We start from the raw sequence: 18750 nt of genomic DNA on the forward strand, positions 1-18750 counted from the left end.
CTTGCCAACAGTTTCATGTTTATTATAAAATCTATGCAGGCAGTATTAGAAATAAATCTTACTGATTAAAATGAATCAAATCTTTTGCTGCACACCTCCAGTTTTACAGTGATGGATGAATGAGATCTGGTAGGAAAATAATGGTCCTTTCTGCCTCAAAGAGAAAAACATTAAAGTCAGTAGCTGTAATGTAGGCTCCCATCTCACACTGCATTTTCTATTTTGGCTTCTCTCATCTGGGCTACTTAGAGAATTTTTGTCAGTAGGAATTTGTCTATCTCTGGTTCTTTCCTTCCTGCCTGGATTTCAAACTGGGGAGAGCCAGAGGTAAAGACTTCAGTGCCAAGTCTGGACACTGAGGAACACATTTCCACGAGGCTTCACTGATGCACGTCCTCCCTGTTGCTCACTGAGTGCAACTCCTGAGCAGAAGCTGCCAAGGCAAAGACCAAACTCCTTCTCACTAGTTATACATGCAGGATGCTTATGCAACACCTACCAGAAAAATGCTTCCCTCTGAACACTCACATTGATCCTTGCAGACTCTGGTACAGAGTCTGTGTCCCAATCAGAAATTTAGTGCCTTTCCCACTACAACAAAAAAGGTACTCCTTGGACAGATGTAAATGAAAGCAAATGCACTGCCCTAAATACAGGTGAGCCACAGGCACAAGAGTTCTCAAGCCAGCCTCAGCCTGTGCATGCTGCAAACACTACACTGTACTGCTCCCGAGCTTCTGCTGGAGATCAGGGGAAGGTTTTCACCATGTTAAAGTGATGCTGATCTATTAAGAGACACTAGAGTGGTGCCTGTTTATGCCAGCTAAGTGTCTAATCTTTGTTTAAATGCCCTCATCTCAGCCAAGTAAGGAAAAGGGAGAAAATAAGAAATAAAGGAAGTTGGACTGGCTATTTGGATGGACAAAAAAAAGGTGCTCCTCAGAACCAAAAAGTTATGAAGTACCAGTTTCAACCTTTAGCTCTCCCATGGCATTTACGGCAGAAAAAAGCTGAGGGGAGGAGAAGGGAAGGAAAGCTTATAATTGGGATGTTTTGAGATCTTCCCCTATGGCACAAACTGAAAGCATACTGCAGCTCCTGCAAGGTTTCTATCTGCACACATCAGCTAAGGAGCCACAGAGCTGAAGGGTTCTCACTCTGCTGTGGATCTGGTCTCATCATGCTTCCAGTGGCACCAGGGCAAACAAAAGGGGCTCCAGGGAAGACACTCAAAGGATCACAGCCAACCAAATATATTCTGGGACCCCTAAAACTGGGTTTCAACATGCTGTGTTGTAAAGGAATCAGTCAGAGCAATTGAAAGCTTGAAGTATTTAACATTCAGGGCATGTGAGTGCAGAGTGAGTGCAACTTCCATGCTGAGTGTGTGGTATAATAAAACTTCAGGTCCTGTCTGCTCCTGTTCATTGCTTTTCTTGCTCCATCTTTATGGCTGCATAAATCATAATAATTTTGCAAACTCACTGAATACTGAAGTGATGCAAGATACAGAGTTCTCCATGTACAGATGCGTGCTTGCCAAAAGGCTGTGACTAACATCATAGCAGAGGCTGCCCACTGGTGCTACACAATTGTGCTCACTTTTTCTTAGGTTAACTTCATTACAGAAGTAGACTAGCAAGAGTAACACTCTATGTTTTAAATACAGAATCCCAGTTCTGCAATGTATAATAAAATCTTTAACATGGAGTATTTTCACCCCAAAGCCTTAAGATTTGTATACCAACAAAAGAAAGAATCTTTGAAATACGTTATGTTTCACCACTTGGATTAACCTGGGGTTTCATTTACAGATCCAGCTTCAGAGGACTGAAGTGGAAGAAGTTCAAACATTCCACAGATTCTTCTTCCATCAGTTTATAAAGCAATTGTGTCTTTCCCCAGCTTCTGTACTTTTTAATTAACAGAAACAAATCCAAAGAATCCCTCTCACCACAAATATTGTGTGAGCGTATTTGAGTAAAAGCACTGATTATTTGTTGGTATACTGCTGCATCCATCAGTTTTAAATAATCATAAATAAAAACATTTGTGCTATTCTTTGGTACATTTCTGTCTGTTTAAACCACAGCTGAACTTTTTTACATTGTATAAACAAAAAATTGCACTTTTATCTTCTAGAGGGTCTTCCTCCGACAGACTTTCAGCTGAAGGATTCTTTATTGTACTCAAACCTTGTCCCGTAAGAGTTGCTGCTGTTGCTCAGTTTATGAAGTATCTTAGAGATTTTGTTTGGTCCACAGCAGAAAACTCCAATGGTCTTCCTGTTAAAAAAAAAAAAAAAAAAAAAAAAAAAGAGGGGAGGGGAAGTTATGACATTGTGAATAAACAGTAATTTCAAAAAAGAGACAGAAATGGATCCTGGCCTCATGGTATTATGCATAAGCCACCCACATACAGATTTTAAGGTGAGAACAGTTTACTAGATGATGCAGTTAGTTTTACTGAAGGCACCACATCTCTCCCAAGTACCCCTACAACAAACCCTATTATTTATCTGACTAAGACAACCCTAAGGAAGAAGTGCTTCATCTTAGTCTCAAGATACCAAAGGATAAAATATTACTATTTTTCACTCTATTTTTTTTCCCCATGATTAATCACTTTTTTTGTTAAAAAGATGTCTCACTGTAAAGACTTCTTTAGTGTAACTCATGAATTACACAAGCATATCTAATCACTAACAGTGATTTGTTACACTAATGAAAACAGAGCACTACTAACCCATGATTATTTCTGGCAGCAACAGAATAATTTTACTGCTTTACTTTCACATTACCATGGAGTTTTTCCTTCAACATCTATATGGGGAAATCTTACAAAAAAGTCAAACACTGAGTATGATCCTTGTTCATCACCCATAGATTTCAGCCCAGGCTCCTTAGTCAACCTGATTTTTTCACACCATTCTACTGACAAGAGCTCTTTGCTCTCTGGTCACCTTAAAAATAGGCTGTAAGTCAGACTTACAGTCACACAACATTTCAGGGCTCAGAACTTTAGCCAACATCAGAACAAAGCACATCCACCACAGCAGGACTGAGCCATTCACAATATTCACTATCTCCCTTTTTTTTTAAAGATGAGGAGAGGGAAAGAAAGCAGGGAAATACAATGTAGTGCTGCCTTTTCTGTATCATTAAAAAAGAAAATCATCTTCTTCCTGCTGAAATTGTGCCACTACAGAAAAAGCTCTAAAAGATTTACTAGGATGAAGAAAAAGCATACAAGAGGGAACATGTCTCTAACTATTGTGATCTACAGCACTCACCAAGAGGATGGAGATTTGGGTTCTGGGTTCTGCCTCCAGGACTGTTTCGATATTATATGCAGTAACTACTTAATATATAATATTTTAGCATATGCGAGATAATGAAATTCAGTTTAAAGCTCCCTACGTGTGTGTTTGATGAGAGGAGGAAACTGATTTAAGAAGAAATCTTTGGTGCACACTGCCACGTGCACATGTCAGGTGTCAGGCAGCTGCTGGAGTAGCATGGCAGGGCATGCTGCACCAGTGCACAGCAACACTGGCATGGTACATCTGAGCACTCAAACATCAAAAATCACCAAAAAGTTATGCAGGTAACTGCAGTGGCGTCCTTGTGCAGGCACCTTACACTGCAGATCTTAATTGCCTTCAATGACATCATCTCTCATATCAATCCATAGCAAAGTCATAATTCATACTTTTCTCACCTTATGTTTACATATTAAGCTTTCCTGTTCTGGCTGTATTGCTTTTAATGGCAATGGGTGCTGTGCTGGTGGCTGAATTTGCTGCAATAATGAGAGAGATGCTGCTCTCAAATAAGAATCCTCAGCACTTGCAGACTCTGAAATCCCTCTAATCTGTGCACACTGGAGAAAAAGGATTCATGAGCTGCCAACAAGACTCTGTCTTCTACTGTTTATTTAATTGAAAGAACGAATGTCGTTGTCGGGTTTGGGGTTTTTTTGTTTGCTTGTTTGTCTTTCTTTTTCTTTAGTTGAATTAGTACAGTGAACTGATGAAATAAACCCCAAAGAGTTCAGCTGCCCCTCTCCCTTTCGTTACATATAAACAGCCAACAAGGAAAATACATACTGCCAATGTATTCCCACCCCAGCAACATCCTTCCGAGGTATACAGAATTTTTGTCTAGTGATCAGAATCAAAGGAAGGTTAAATGATTTGCCTGAAGTCACACAAGAGACCCATGGCTCAGGTCCTGCCTGGCTTCTGGAACACAAACAGAAAGGTGGCTGAGGAAAGCTGCTACATGGAGCAGCACATTACTACCCTGACTGTTTATCTATCATTTGTTTGGGACAAAGGCTCACTTTGTGTCTTGGATGAAAACAGGCAGCTGTGTAGTCCTATGTCTGAAAATCTTCATTAATACCATTACCATGTTTAGAGTTAAGGAAACTATATTATAGGCCATTCTCTGTAATAATTATAAACTTCAATTTAGAATTTACTCCTTCAGAGCACTAAGCAAATAATTCCTCAGTATTCCTACGGAATGAGTAGGTCAGCACATATTCTTACATCCATTTTATGAGCAGCAGGAATTGAGAGAGAGATTAAATATTTTGCTACATTGAGAAGACAGAGTGAGGACTTGAGATGTTCCTCTTTTAAATTCGTTCCTAGAGAGAGGTTTCTCCTTTAGAATACATGAGAAACATATCATAGTGCTTGTTCCATGCTTTTTTCTCCTACAGGTATTCATGTCTTTTTCTAGGTCATTCTCTACCTGGAAAAATGCACATGCCCTTTTGACCTAAGCAAACTGAGCATGGTGCAAGCTTTTCATCCAGGAAAGAAATGAACAGGAACAAGGCTGTTGCTCCATTCCCCCCCAAAAAGCATGAAAAAGCAAGACCAGTAATTTCTTATGTAACTGTTCCAGTTCAGATTGCAAGGTCTGCAGGTGTCATATGAAATACGAACAGTAGATGGCACACATCTGCTCCTCTCCTCCCGAAAATCAAAAAGGAGCAGGAACCTGATGCTGGGCTGTCCCATGTCACGCTCTGAAGGTCTGGCAAAGCTCAGACACTTACAAATGCACTTTGCTTATTGGGGACCCATACAGCAACAACAGCAACAATTCACAAAGCACACAGCAATCAGATGGCTGCACAGAGAGACAGAAAGCTTTGCCAGCTGCCTGTTTATTTATATGCAGCTTTTCCCAAAAGCACAGGATAAAAACTGGAAAATATCTTGGCTGCCCATAAACAAGCCCAAGGGGATGATTGCAAATGTGAAAGTCTGAACACTGGCACCAGATGTTGGAAACAACTTGATTGACCTGTTTTGCTTTAGTTTGGTTTTTTTGGTCTCTGTATAGCAGCAGGGGCATTTAGGTGGAAAGTTACAGAGAAATAAGAACTGAAATAGAGCTAGTAGCAGACCTGAAAACTGGACTAGAGGGAAAAAGTAAAGTTCCCATCTCATTCAAGGAAATACAGGGAATAATTAGCTACAAAAGGTAAATTTCTGCAGGACAGGTGAGGTTCAGACTTCGCTACTGTGCACCATTACATGTAACTACATCTATAGGCACAGACCTATATAAACCTTGATAAAGAGATGACAAAGAGGGAAAAAGCCTACATTTTAGCAAGGTAATCAAAAGAGAACATTATTTTGGTATTAAAGACACCTTGCTTGAAAATGGAGGCCCAATTTAAAGACCTGATGTGAAAATGCAGAGGAAATGATACTTGAAGTCTAGTTAGGAGTAATGCAATGGAAAGCAAAAAAAGGAAAATCAAGTATGACTACTACTACTACTACTACTACTAATGGCTTCATCTATATTATGTGCTCTTACATCCTCGAAGGGAAGTGGCAGGAACCTCATCATTTTCATCTTTTAAAACTGCACTCACATAGTTAAACAAAGACATTAGAATGGAGTATAAAAGGTCAACAGCCCACTATGCAGAGATCTGTGAGCCCAGAGAGTCAGCTTGGTCCTCTGAACTGTCTATTTCCCTTTCTTTCCCATGGTTCTTTGCTCTAAGCCCCTTCTTTCAGTGTGAAAATTCTACCAGAGATGCAGCAGCCTATGGGGTGTCCTGCTCACAACACCCTCTATGACCTGAATCCAAGACAAGTATTGTCAGCAGCTCACACTGCCCACAGTGAGACATTTGGCACTCAGTATTTCTCAAGAGCTAGGGCTCAGTGTCCTCTAGTCATATCTAGCCTCAGAAGAGTCAACAAGCAGATTTCACTTTGCAAGTGCAAGAGAGAACAAAAAGTTCTTGAGGGAAAATTCTGCAGAGCATCTCTCACCCTGATGCAGCCAGATTACTATCAACAGCTACTCAGGGGGGTTTGCTCCAACACCACTGACTTTTCCAGAAGTGGATTAGGGAAGAATCACACAGTCCCTTCTTCAGATCAGCTTTTGAGGCAATGAACTGCCAGTGGCAGGTAAAATATTCAACCAACAAAGTTGGATCTGGACATTCTATATGTACGCCTTCTCTGGTTTACACTTGTCTTATTTCAGACCATAATATGCTTTCCCAGCACAATAAAAAGGCATTGCCAGGTTTTAACAGAGAATATAAAATAGCTAGGAATACCCAAAGACAATAAATCTTCTGAATAAAAACAATACAGGTAATTCAAATTCTTCTTTGTGAATTCTGTTTGCAAGCCAGCATTACCCATCATGAATCAACAATTTTAAGATATGTAACTTTATATAAAGAACCAGCATATGCTGATAGCAAGACATTGTCATGGACAAGAACATATGCAATCTCTGTGCAGTGAGATGGAAATCTGCTACTTTTATTTTCTGAGCCACTGAACACCTCAACTGCATGAGAAGCTGAACTGCTCTGAACGTAAAAAAAAAAATAATTTCAGTTTGTATAGGCTATCTCTCAGCAAGATAAATCCCAGAAATATTTTCATGCAAGCATAGCTAGGAACAGATATGCCCAGCCATCCAGCTGTGGCACCCTTCAAGTGGAGGAGCACTTACCTCCTATTGCACTTTGCTATGTCATCAAACAGGAGCTTCCACCGGGGTCGTCCAATCAAAAGCCTGGAGTTTAAAGCTTGATATTTTTCACCAATTATTTTCTGAAAGAAACAAAAGATTCCATTCTGCCTGATTTGCAAATTGCCTCATATCACCCAGGGCTCCCATTTCTGCTATTGGCTGACTTGCTGGAGTGCAAAACCTGAGCACACAAGTACCAAACAGTTGTGATGGGAGCTGCAGCCATTTTATGCACCAATACCTCTGCTCAGTATCTTTTCAATGGCTCTCCTTGGTGTTAGTTATATACATTGTCCCTCATGCAGCTGCTCATTAATTTCTACATTACTTTTACACCAATTTATTTAATCCATAAAACAATAACCATGCTCCTGTTACTCATTCCCACACTGGCTTTTAATGCTAAGCTGGAAGAAATGCTGCTGATGCAAAAATCATATTTTTGTCTGAAGTCTTTTTTTTTAAACTTTGTACAAGTAACTATTAAGATGACTAGGTCTGAAAAAGTAACAAGGGAAATCTTACTTTTCTCCCTGAGAGTAGTCTGCCAGCTGTTTTGAGCTGCTGCAACAGCAGAAAGCAGCCAAAACTGCTCCCCAGATGGAACCCACTCCATTCCAGAATGCTAACTCACCAGCATTTTGATAAGGTGGAATGCCCTCCCATTGCAGGGCACAACCCTGGGTTTGCTGCCCTAGAGCAGCAGCAAGAGGCAGAGAGCCACACATTATCTAGGCTCCCACATTCCCTCCCTTGCTGAACAACCCGAAACACTGCTCACACCAATGCAAACACAGTCCTGGCCAACTCAGCCTCCCTTGGGTTTTCATACACAATAGGCACTTGCTGCAGGGTGAGCTCTTGCCACACAGGCACAAGGGCTTCTCACGAAGGGAGCAAGTAGTGTAACTGCCCAAATTTTGGCAGCAGTCAGCACTTTGGACTAACATCAGTGAACACACCACCTGTATGGCCATGGAGACTTAACTCCTTGAGCAATTATGAGCAGCACTATGCTTCATGGCAGTTTTGTTCAACAGCCACAAAAAAGTGACTCTAAAGAAGGACTTCAATCAAAAAGCTGACTTAAATAAATTCAGCAGCTGCTTAATTAGCATCACTATCCAGTATTTGTGTACTATATCGTATCAGAATAACTCCCTTTGAATTTACTATCATTTCCTACTTTCCCTATCACATTGCATTGCAGTCCTGCTTCAGGTTTTAATTTTAACCTAACAATTACATACCAGGTTCATTAATTGGGCATTTTCAAGCACTCCATTTCCATCAACATATGTTGTCCAGGCATTACATTTGTCATAGTCCAAACTACTGTAGCTATCACATCATTTAAACTGCAGGACTGTGTTCCTACCAGAGCTGTGAATGTTATGCTATCTCCACCTGATAGCAGGCAGATCAAAATCCTTTGGGCATGGTTTTTCACTGCATTTTATGTATTGCTGTAATTGTTAGGCTTGGCTCTGGGCTCCCTGTAGTCAATGGAAAGCTTCCTGACATGGCACAGTAAAGACTTGTACCTAGGCTTATGTGCTAAATAATGTAAAATGAAGGTTGCAAGCATAAATAGTTACAGGAGATGCCAAGAGCTGGGGAATTAGCCTGGCGTTAGCGTGGGCAATACATGTCAATTGAAGGTTCAGTTTAATTTCCAGTCTTACACATCAAGAAATTTCTCTTTCATATATATATGAGACAATGAAATGAAAACCTTTCAAAAATAGCTAGGTTCTTTCACAATATATATGGGACAAGAAGATCTGAGCCTGCAAGTTCCTAGAACTATTCTGGTTTGGTTCATAGCCCAGAAACGATGCAGATTTCCCATCGAACACGGCCAACTGTCTGGTCTGTGGCCTGGCCTGGAAGGACCTTGTTCTCCTAGAAAAGGAAGATAGGGATTTCTGCCTGCACCTAATGGAGTTAAGGGTACTGCACTAGACTGTCTTTATGCTGTGGGGAGGAACTGGCTGTCTTGCTCTATTAATGAATCAGTCACCCGAGTTTATGGCCTCATCTCCTGTTTTTACCATCTGCAGTAATCCCCTTCTGCCTTTGACTGACAGTTTGCATTGCCTATTACTCCAAGGTCTAGTTTAGTTTACAAACAACATTTGGCCACATACCTGTATTCCATCTGTTTGACTGAGGTACAGCTGGATATTTATATAGTCTGGCCGATTCTCTTGCCAAAGCTGGGAGGATGAAAAAAACACCTAGTGAAATAATATTCTTTTTCTTCATGTAAGTGTGAAGTCACTTGTGCCTACTATGCTGAGGTACATGGGTTTCAGCTTCAATGAAGTAAGCTTTTCAATGAAGAGGATGTGCTTGTATAGCACATCATGCCGTGTAAAAAATATTATTTTAGGAAGCTCCATGGCTCCTAAAATATACTTGAAATTGTAAATCCCACTCCCTTTTCAATCTGCCTACTAGCCAAATCACTAAAGGCCACTCAAGGCCTTCCAGACTGCATGTGCTTCTTCTTCCATCTCATAACGTAGTCTGGACACAGGTAAGTGTCCAGGCTACTGGAACATGGCAACACTGCAATGAAACATTGGTGATGGATGCTCAAACTGGTTTTGCTCCAAGAACAAGTGAAGCCTGGATCAGGCAGCCCCAAGCTACTGCTGGAGCTCACTCGTTTTGAGCAAGGCTGCCATCCTCTACGGAATGCCTGGTGTGTGGTGTGGGCATACCTTGCATTTAGGTTGTCAGGATCCCTCCAAGCAACAGCCATTACCTTGTTATGCAACGTACAGAGCAGGTCTGCAAACCAGCGGAAAGACTCAATGTCCCTGCACACCCAAATGAAGTAGAGTCTTCTGAGCTTGTAGCATTTCCAGCCGTCACTTGAAAATAAAATGTGTGGGTAGTTAAAAATTATAATTTAAAAAGGAAACATTAATGAGGATGCTTTATATTTATTAATGGAAACATGAATTTCCTTTAGAAGCTAACTGCTAAGCTGCTCTTCAAGCTATGACACATCAGACGCTGAATTGACCAGCACAGCCTATTTGGATTATCCTGAGAATATTAAATATCTAGCACAGAGCTAGCAGCCATCACAGACACTGCTTCCACACTAGGAAATTGTCAGCTATACAGATGATTCGGGCAGCAAATATGGATTCATATATCATCATCAAACTTTTATTTCAAAGCAAAAGAGACATTCTAAGTTCAAGTGTGTTATGTCAATGCTTTATTAGGTTTATAAAGAGGCCCGTAAGTGGAAAATATTGACAAATGTAATCATGTCAGGACTTAATTCTGCCTTTCTATGTGAAAGGCTTTGGTTGATTATAATTAATACTGTAGCACAATCACAAAGACCAAATGAAATCACAGCTCCATTGTGTTAGGGAGCTGTGTGATATATTACAGACCTCAGAAAATGCTGGTGGATAAAGTGCAGCCATGGGCAGATTCTGACATTGCATTTAGAAAAACAGGACTCTCGTGTCAGATTTCTAATTCAATTAAAACACAAATAAGTACAAAGGAAGGATTTGAATTAACTAGGAAAGAAAATAGAAACAAAATTATCCTGATGAATAATGAGTTCAAATAAAGCACAAGTACTCAGGAAGCATTTTCTCAGTCAGCCAACAGTGGTTTTTGTTGTTCTAATCACTGAAATGGTCAGTGCAGTTTTCTCCTTTTCCTCCTAGAATGATTTTTAGATAGAGAAGGGCATAGCCCATTCACTTAAAATTAAAATGCCAATGCTATGAGCCAGGCCTGGTCGAAAAGTTTCATGATATATCTCACCATACCCACTGTACTTTATTCCAAACTGCAGAGTTGCTGGCATATCCAGCCAGGATATAGGGTTAATAGATCTATATAAGTGATGGCTCCAACCAGTGTCTTGCCTCCCCATACATCTGCCCTGAGGAGCAAGGATGGAGACATCAGCAGCACCTCAGCAGCATGGAGAACTGAGAACTTGCCCTTCATGTAAACTCCCAAGAGAGAGTGACAAAAGTGCTTTCAGACTGGGGAGTACAGTGTCTTTCAAGTCCTGATTTCCAATTTTTTATTTGTTAACTGCTGACTTTGCAAACATGATTTCCTCCATCTCTTTCTGACTGCCTAGACTAAGACAAGCACTTAGGAAGGGTCACAATCTGGTCAGATATGACAAGAGAACTATAAGCAGTAGCAAGGGAAACAAATGCTTTTCACTATAAACAGGGATAAAAGAGAAAAATGCAAGGCATTTTGTATTGAAACACCCCAGTTCAGTAACAAAACACCACTCTGGGTGATGAAACACTGCATCTGGACAAAGAGGCTGGACTGAAAGACTTCATCAAACAAGTCCAGCATAGATTTAAAATAGCACCCCAGACACATTTGCCTGGGTCTACCTCCAGCAGGATATATTGTGCAGGAGAGGTGCAATCCCCCATTTCAAAACCCATCTCTTTGTGTTTCTGTGTCACACTGCCCATAACAGCCATTATTTCCAGACTCTCGTGCATAAAAGCCTCTAGCTTTCCATAAAGTACATAATAATTTCTTAAAATAGGGCACAGGGTTCAACAGCTAAGTGGAGGGAAGGGCAGGGGCATGAATCAAATTATGTACATACAACAGGAAAACAACAGAGCAGGAAACAAGATTTCAAGGACAGACTTTGGATCTCTCCTGGACCTGAGTGTCCTTGACACAACAGGACTGGCCTGGCAGCTCTGCAGCGCTGGCACCATCAGGCAGTTTGCTTGCTCATACCTGCCAATATCTGCTTCCAAGCCAGGGCAAAGACACACAGAGATCAGCCACTAAACCAGTGTCTTGTTGATGTTTAAATACTGAGGAGGGAAGCAGACTAAGACTTCTACTTTCCCCCGGAATGATTCCCTTGTATATATAACGCAGTGCACAAGGGAAAGAGCAGCTAAAAAGGCAGGTTATGGAATTAGCTTCTTGGAAGTCAATTTATGGCTTTATGCAGATAAATGGACATTGCAAAATCCTTTGGACACTACCATTATCTTGCAGTGTCTGTGAGAACTCCTACAGCCTCAGATAACACACATTAGAGGCAAACATCTAATTACCTGCTGCTGGCCCATCTTTGTGTTCCGTGACATTTTTGCTGAACGCTATCAGGGATAATCCATCACAAGGAAATCAGTCATTTTATCCACCTGAGCCCCAGGCTTTCAGCAAAAATGCACCCTGGTTTTGAGAAGGTGATCTGTATGCTCTCAAGAAGAGAAAATGAGGGAGCCCAAGATGCTCTTTGGGGGCTGCAGCACCGTGAGACACAGAAGGCTAATAAATAACCTTCAGCATTTGGCACTGTCAGGTCCAGCCCAGGCTAAGGACAGAAGAATGTTTACAGCACCTAAATTCCACACTTCAGCTTCACTTTGGAGTTAGAGCTGACCACTGGCATGCTCTTCTTGCAAGAAATGCTTTAACTGTGCACTGCAAAGCTCTCCCAAAGCCAGATGGCCTCTCAGCCTCTCAGGGAAGGTTTGCTGCTTTGGCTGGCTGTTTATACTGGGTGTTTGACACAGGGGTGCTTAACCTGTGACTGGAGCCTTTAACCAATAACTCTAGCAAATATAAATAAAATCAATAGCAATCATAAAAGGAAGCCTATTTCACATAGCATAAGATTTAATGGGAACCATGCTGTCACTGTGACAGAAAAACAAGACGTGAAATGTTTAATCTGCATTGAATATCAAAGGCTTTACATTAAGGTGAAATTTAAACATAGAGAGAAAAACATGAGGGGAAAAATAGAAAAATGCATATCTGAAATTTAAACTTTTCAAATGGAGTTAAACATCTGCATACCACCTGAATTCAGATTGATCCCCTTCTATTAAAACCTCAAGCTTAGATATTTAAAAAGTCAAACCAGGAGAATTGGTCCTGCATTTCCAGCAGAAGGATTGTCACAATTGTCTGACTCCCAAAAACTGTTACAGTACACAACTGTACTGTACTCACCTAAGCTGGGACTGGGGGAACAAGTCCTGCTGAAGGGCTGTGACTAGATTAATCACAACCTTGACTGGTGGCAGGATACAAAGGCTGGTGACTTTGTCCCAGTTCAGGTGCATCTCTGCCACAACTCCTTGGGTTACAGAGCTGGTATGAGAGGATTTATGCCTTTTAGGGACATCTCAGTCCTCTACCTCTTTTCAAGGAACCATTCACTTACGGCAGTGGAAGTTTTCTGAGACCCTCAAAGCCTTTCTGACATGCATTGTTGCTGTAAACTGTGGCAAAATGACTTTAAAGGCTTGAGCTCACTTACAGCAGTGTGTTGAGCACAGATGCAAATGGTGTAACCCCAATACCTCCAGCCACGCAGAGGCTGACCTCGTAGTTCAGGGATTCCTCAAAGGGACTTCCAAAAGGTCCATCCACATACAGTCTGCATAAAGAGCAAAAAGCACACTTTTAGAGGAAGCTACTAACATAAGAAAAAGGTAAAGAAAAACAAGCTGAAATTAAAACCCTAGAAAGAATTTCTTTTAAATTTTTATTAGTTTTTAGATGCAGAATGTGAAAATCTTTTTCCTGGAAAACTTTATGTGGGCAGGAATGAATGTACAGGTGGCAAGAAAAACTGTTACCTAAAATGTCTTGGCATGCTCCATGATTAGACAAGCTATTTTGCAATTGAACAAGTGGAGATGACTAAATTATGGCTTCCTATTTTGTCTGGTATTAGAGGGCAAAGAAAGGGCACTAGAAACAATGACTTGGAGGGTCATATGTAGGAAATAAAGTAGTTTGGCTAGGCCTGCCTAGAATGTTCATCTTACACACATTTTCTGAAGAGGAAGAAAAACTGCTGAGTTTTTCCCCTTTGACTCATGCCTATCATTATTATAACTATTCCGTACACTTGATCTTACAGATTATTTACAAGATTGTGTGCCATTTCCAAAACATTTTGAACATTTCAGATACTACTGGGTAGTACATTGACTATAATTCAAAAGACAGCTTTAGGTATTTTCAAAAGTTTGACCTCCTACAAGATCTCTCCTAGATGCCGACAATCTGAGCAAGGTCACCCAGAGACAGCTGAAAATTTATAAGCTGGAAGACTTCATACACCCTATTCTACCTGTGGAAAACCAACTGCATATCTTACCTCAGCAACAGATTCATCTTTAGAAACTGCTACCAAGAGAACTTGAATGGGACATTTACTCAAGGCCTGTTCTGTGCACAAGTGACTCACTGGATCAGCACGTTTTATTTGGGGAACTGCTGAACACAGCCAGGTGTGGTGGGACCAGCACTGTGTGCAGCAGCTCAGGGAACAGTATTTGCCCCACAGGACTGCTGACCAAGAACAAGCTTTGGCCTGAGTCCACTAAGGAGCTCCAACACTCATCAGTTTCACGCAGACACACTGGTACTTATTGCACAACCAAGCTGCACATACTCCATGTCTAATGAAAGGGCCTAAGCACCTCCTTTATAACAACAGCCAGAGAACTGAAGGCAGAGAAGCGTCTCCTTTCCCAGACAAAGCCTTCCAAACCTCATCTGATTAATTCCTTTGGAGGGATGGATTTTAGCCATAACTTAAGTTCTCAGTCTGATCTCATTGCTTTTAGTTTTGTGGTCTGACCCTTGGCATCATCTTACCAGTCAAGACAACATCTTGTCTGGATGTCTTTGGCCAACATGGTCCTTTTTAGGAAATTTTTTCCAGACCTCTGCTATTGGTGCTTGATATGCCTCATATGTTAGGCTCCTTCTTCTGTGGTGCCTTAATTGAACACAGATAACTACCAACTTTCTGATGGATCTGAAGGCTGATCCTTCACTATGTCCTGTCTTACAAACTCCTTACTTGGTTTCCTACCTGGAGAGAAAAGGAGAAGATGCTGGCCCAGCCACAGACACCATCAGAAGGCATTGGAAATGTTTTTAAGCAACCAAATTCTATAACTAAGCCCTCTTCAAACTAAATATGCTTACTCTTATTTCTGCACTTATAGTCTCTGTAGTAATCTACATTCTCTTGGAGAATCTCAAAGCTTTGCAATGTCAGATATGTTAGCTCCAGCATGATGGGAATATTAGAAAAACAAATTCACTCTTAGGACAGACATACTGTTTTACACAATACAGCCAAGAAAAACTTAACTGGTCACGTGCATACAATGTAAACAGAACTTTAATCATCTGCTCATTAAATGTTTCCTCTTACATAACACTTTATACCACATTTACTTAACCAGGCTTTATTTCCCACTGATGAAATGATACCACTGCTGGTGCAGAGGGCAGCAGCAGCTGCTTTAAGAGATCTAAAAGTTGCACTGTTTGATGGAGGAGGTAAAGGAGCAGCTCTTATTTAAATAAGCAACAGGGGAAATGTTTAGAAGCAGGTATTAACACTGAAAGAATCTGGTCCAAGGGATATTCTGAAAGAAGTCCACAAATGTCATGGGTCTCAGATGTATATGTAACAGATGTAACAGAGATCTAATTTTGGGATGTTAGAGTATGTCAAAAACCAACAAACAAACAAAAAACCCCAAAATAACTGGATAACAAAGACCAGCAACCCTGTCATTCCTGGCCTACTTAATTTACACGTTACCCTAATCAGCCCCACCTAGCTGGTGAAGTCTAGAGAATTGCTCCTAAAGATATGAAGGACAAAAGCACAGGCCTGAGGGAAATTCCTTACATTCTGGACAAGCAGCATTAACTTTCCTTTGGATACACAAACCTAAAGCCAACATTTTGAGTGAAAAACACAACATCATGAAACAAAACAATCAAAGAATGATTTTCCAGAAATTACCTCGGCAGATGTGACAATTGTTATTTATTGTAGGAGTGCCTTAAGGTAACTGCACTACTTGAGGACTACCTGGATGTATGTATGTATGGCTGATCTCAGAGGGATTAAGAAATTCCTGGAAAGTCTGAGTGCCTCTGAATAATACTGACATGATCAGGACTGGAAAAATGCAAAACTAGATCTGGTCACCAGAAACCAGTCAAGCACAGTGCCTGCCAGAAATTCAAGAAACAACCTGCAATTAAATATGCATTTTGGTCAGAATGCTCCAGTTTGTGGTCCATTAGCCCCATCTGGCCTGCAAAATATTTCTATTTGCCCACTGTGTCTTCCTCTGAGGGAGTGAGGAGCAGTTGCTTGGACAGCAGATGCAGTCAGAGAAGCCAAGGGCCTCCTGCTGTGTCTGCATGTGGTCCAGCACATAGCAGCCAGAAGTCACTGCTTCCAAGAGTGAAAAAGAGAAATGGGGGAAAACCTGGAGAAATATTGCTACTGTGTTAACCCATTCCACCACTCAAGAGTGCCTGAAAAGACTGATTCCAAGCATAACATGATCCCCCCAGAAGATTTTATTGGAGGTTATAAACATGCATTATTTAATCCTATTTTACTATGGGGATAATTTACAACTGAGACAAATGTGGCCCTGATGCCTGAATAGCAGTGGTCATTTATCCTTTTCTTATTCAGGCCACTGGAAGCAAGAAACCTGATGCCATATCAAATGGTACAGGGTTGAACAGAGCAGTGATTCAGTCATAGACTTCTGCAGAGATTATGCAATTTTTGTTTCCTGTCAACATGTTCCTCCTTTCATTTGGTAGGGCAGAAAACTTTTGCATAAATGCAGCTCATTATTGAAAATTAAATATCACAGTGCTCAATAAAAAGACAAGGGGGGTAAGATGACTTTTTACTTCTTGAGCTGTGGCCCAGATATATCACACTTCCATGCTATGCTCTCATATCCTCCCAGCTTTTATTTAATTTTATTCCCTTAATTCATTAACATGAAGAAAGGGAATGGAATTTTCCTAGAAGTTTAGAAATTGCCCCTTCAGGCAAACATTCAAATCACAAGTTGTTCTTTTCACATATATTTACTTGCAGTCTTAGGAGTGCTCTTGCTTATTATTGTGGCACAATTTTTTAGCTCAGATAGAGAAAAAGCAGCTCTTCAAAGCAGAATACATCACAAAAAATAGCAGAGCACATTATTAAAAAGCATCTTACAGATATTTCTATTTAAAGCACACTTCCATTCTACAGTGCAGTTTTACCAAAACAGCCTAACAAGCACTAAACCAGCTTGTTCCAATGCTGGGCAATGCTACTGCACTAACATGGGGCTGCCCTTAAACTGTCTCAGGGACACAGGCAGCTGTATTGCTTTTGGGATCCAAGTCATTATTTTCCATAAGGAACTGCATAGTGATGTGTGGAGATAGCTGCTCACATCTCTTGGACTTGGCTCTCAGTGCCATGTTTTACTTCAGGTTGTAGGAGCCCTTAGAAAAGATAATGTACAATGCTGGATTGCATTTCACAACCCAACAGTAAATGATGTTATCACTTTTTTTTACTAGGCTCTCTGGGAGCTACTGTAAGACATTATGTGGGATATTAGTGCAATAACAGATGGATAAGGGAGTTAAATCAAGAGCTCGTAGGAAATTTTAATTAAAGCAGAATCATCATCTGCAAGCTGAACGAAATGCCTGGATACAAAGTACTGCATAGAGCACAAAAAGTGAAATCCCAGTCTGACTGAGGTTTCAGGCAAAGCTCTTATCAGTGTCAGCTGAAGAACAATTTAAACCAACAGCATGAGATTTTATATCCTTGGCATTCAGTTCTTACTAACATCCACATGCAGGTATCTTTGTGTGAGCACACTAAGTTCTGGATACAGTCACAAGACACAGTCAATAAAGCTAATGGACCTGAATTCCTGATTCCTTAGGAAAACATGACTGACATTTTCCAAAATCATAATAAAATCAACTAATCAACTCTTCTCCCATGCTTGTTCTTCTCTTTTACTTGTCCTACTAAAGCCACATCTCAGTACTGATAGATTCAGCCTGAGAACTCCAAGGACTTGACTGTCTGATGGCTGAAGTAGTTTCCTTATGTTCTGCTGCTCTAACTCTGCTGCACCAGAGAGATGCAATAATCTCTCTCTGATAACCCACACTATCAGCTTCCACCCCCACATGACAAATATTCAAACAAGAGCCTCCACGTTCCTCCCACACTTTCCTTCATGCCTAGGAGGGAATCACAGTAAACATCTGCAGAGCTATCTCATTATCTCCTTTCAAATTCCTTCTTAAGACTCCTCCTTCCTCTGATCCAGGCTCCTGATGTGCTCATGGTAGCTCAGTCATATTCTGGATCAGTACTCTCTCACTGTTTCCCTGAATTTTGCTGTCTGATTGTATCCATCTGTCGTCTGCTGTTTCTCCAGTTTGAGTTGGTTTGTCTCTCTGCTGTGTGGCTCTGTCTATCAGAAAGGCTTCCTGATGCATGACTCCTTCTTCAGGGCACCAGCATAACAGAGATCAGAGAAGGATTGCTGGAAGCCATCCAAATCTGAAACTTGTATCAGAGACCATCTTTCATAGTCTGCAGAAAGCAAAAGGACTACTACACTGTTCTAGAACATTTTGAAGTCCAAGGCTCAATTCACATTTTTTCAGTAAAAGCCTAGTTACAACAAATGATGTGATTTTTCAAAGAAGCTCCATTTACTAATAACAAATATTTTAAAATATTTTTCTACAGCACAAATCAAGACAGCCACTTCATTTTACAAAGTCAACATACAATACTTCACAACATCATTTAAGCCTTAATTTATATGTG

At 40.7% G+C, this 18750-nt stretch overlaps 1 protein-coding gene across 4 annotated transcripts in view; it reads right to left on the reverse strand.

Moving 5' to 3' along the window:
* Nucleotides 1-247: 247 nt before the first annotated feature.
* NOX4 (NADPH oxidase 4) overlaps nt 248-18750 on the reverse strand; it is a 102149-nt gene continuing 83646 nt past the window's right edge. For all 4 annotated transcript variants that reach the window (XM_009102739.4, XM_050979971.1, XM_050979977.1 and 1 more), the window contains 5 exons: nt 13360-13479; nt 9814-9922; nt 9191-9259; nt 7020-7120; nt 248-2285 (listed from right to left, as the gene is read on the reverse strand). In XM_009102739.4, the coding sequence (XP_009100987.2) occupies nt 2165-2285; nt 7020-7120; nt 9191-9259; nt 9814-9922; nt 13360-13479 (520 nt within the window). In that variant the 3' untranslated portion in view covers nt 248-2164. The remainder of the gene's footprint in view (nt 2286-7019; nt 7121-9190; nt 9260-9813; nt 9923-13359; nt 13480-18750) is intronic.

The sequence above is a fragment of the Serinus canaria genome, chromosome 1 (genome assembly GCF_022539315.1).
Source record: "Serinus canaria isolate serCan28SL12 chromosome 1, serCan2020, whole genome shotgun sequence".
NCBI classification, from domain to species: Eukaryota; Metazoa; Chordata; class Aves; order Passeriformes; family Fringillidae; genus Serinus; species Serinus canaria.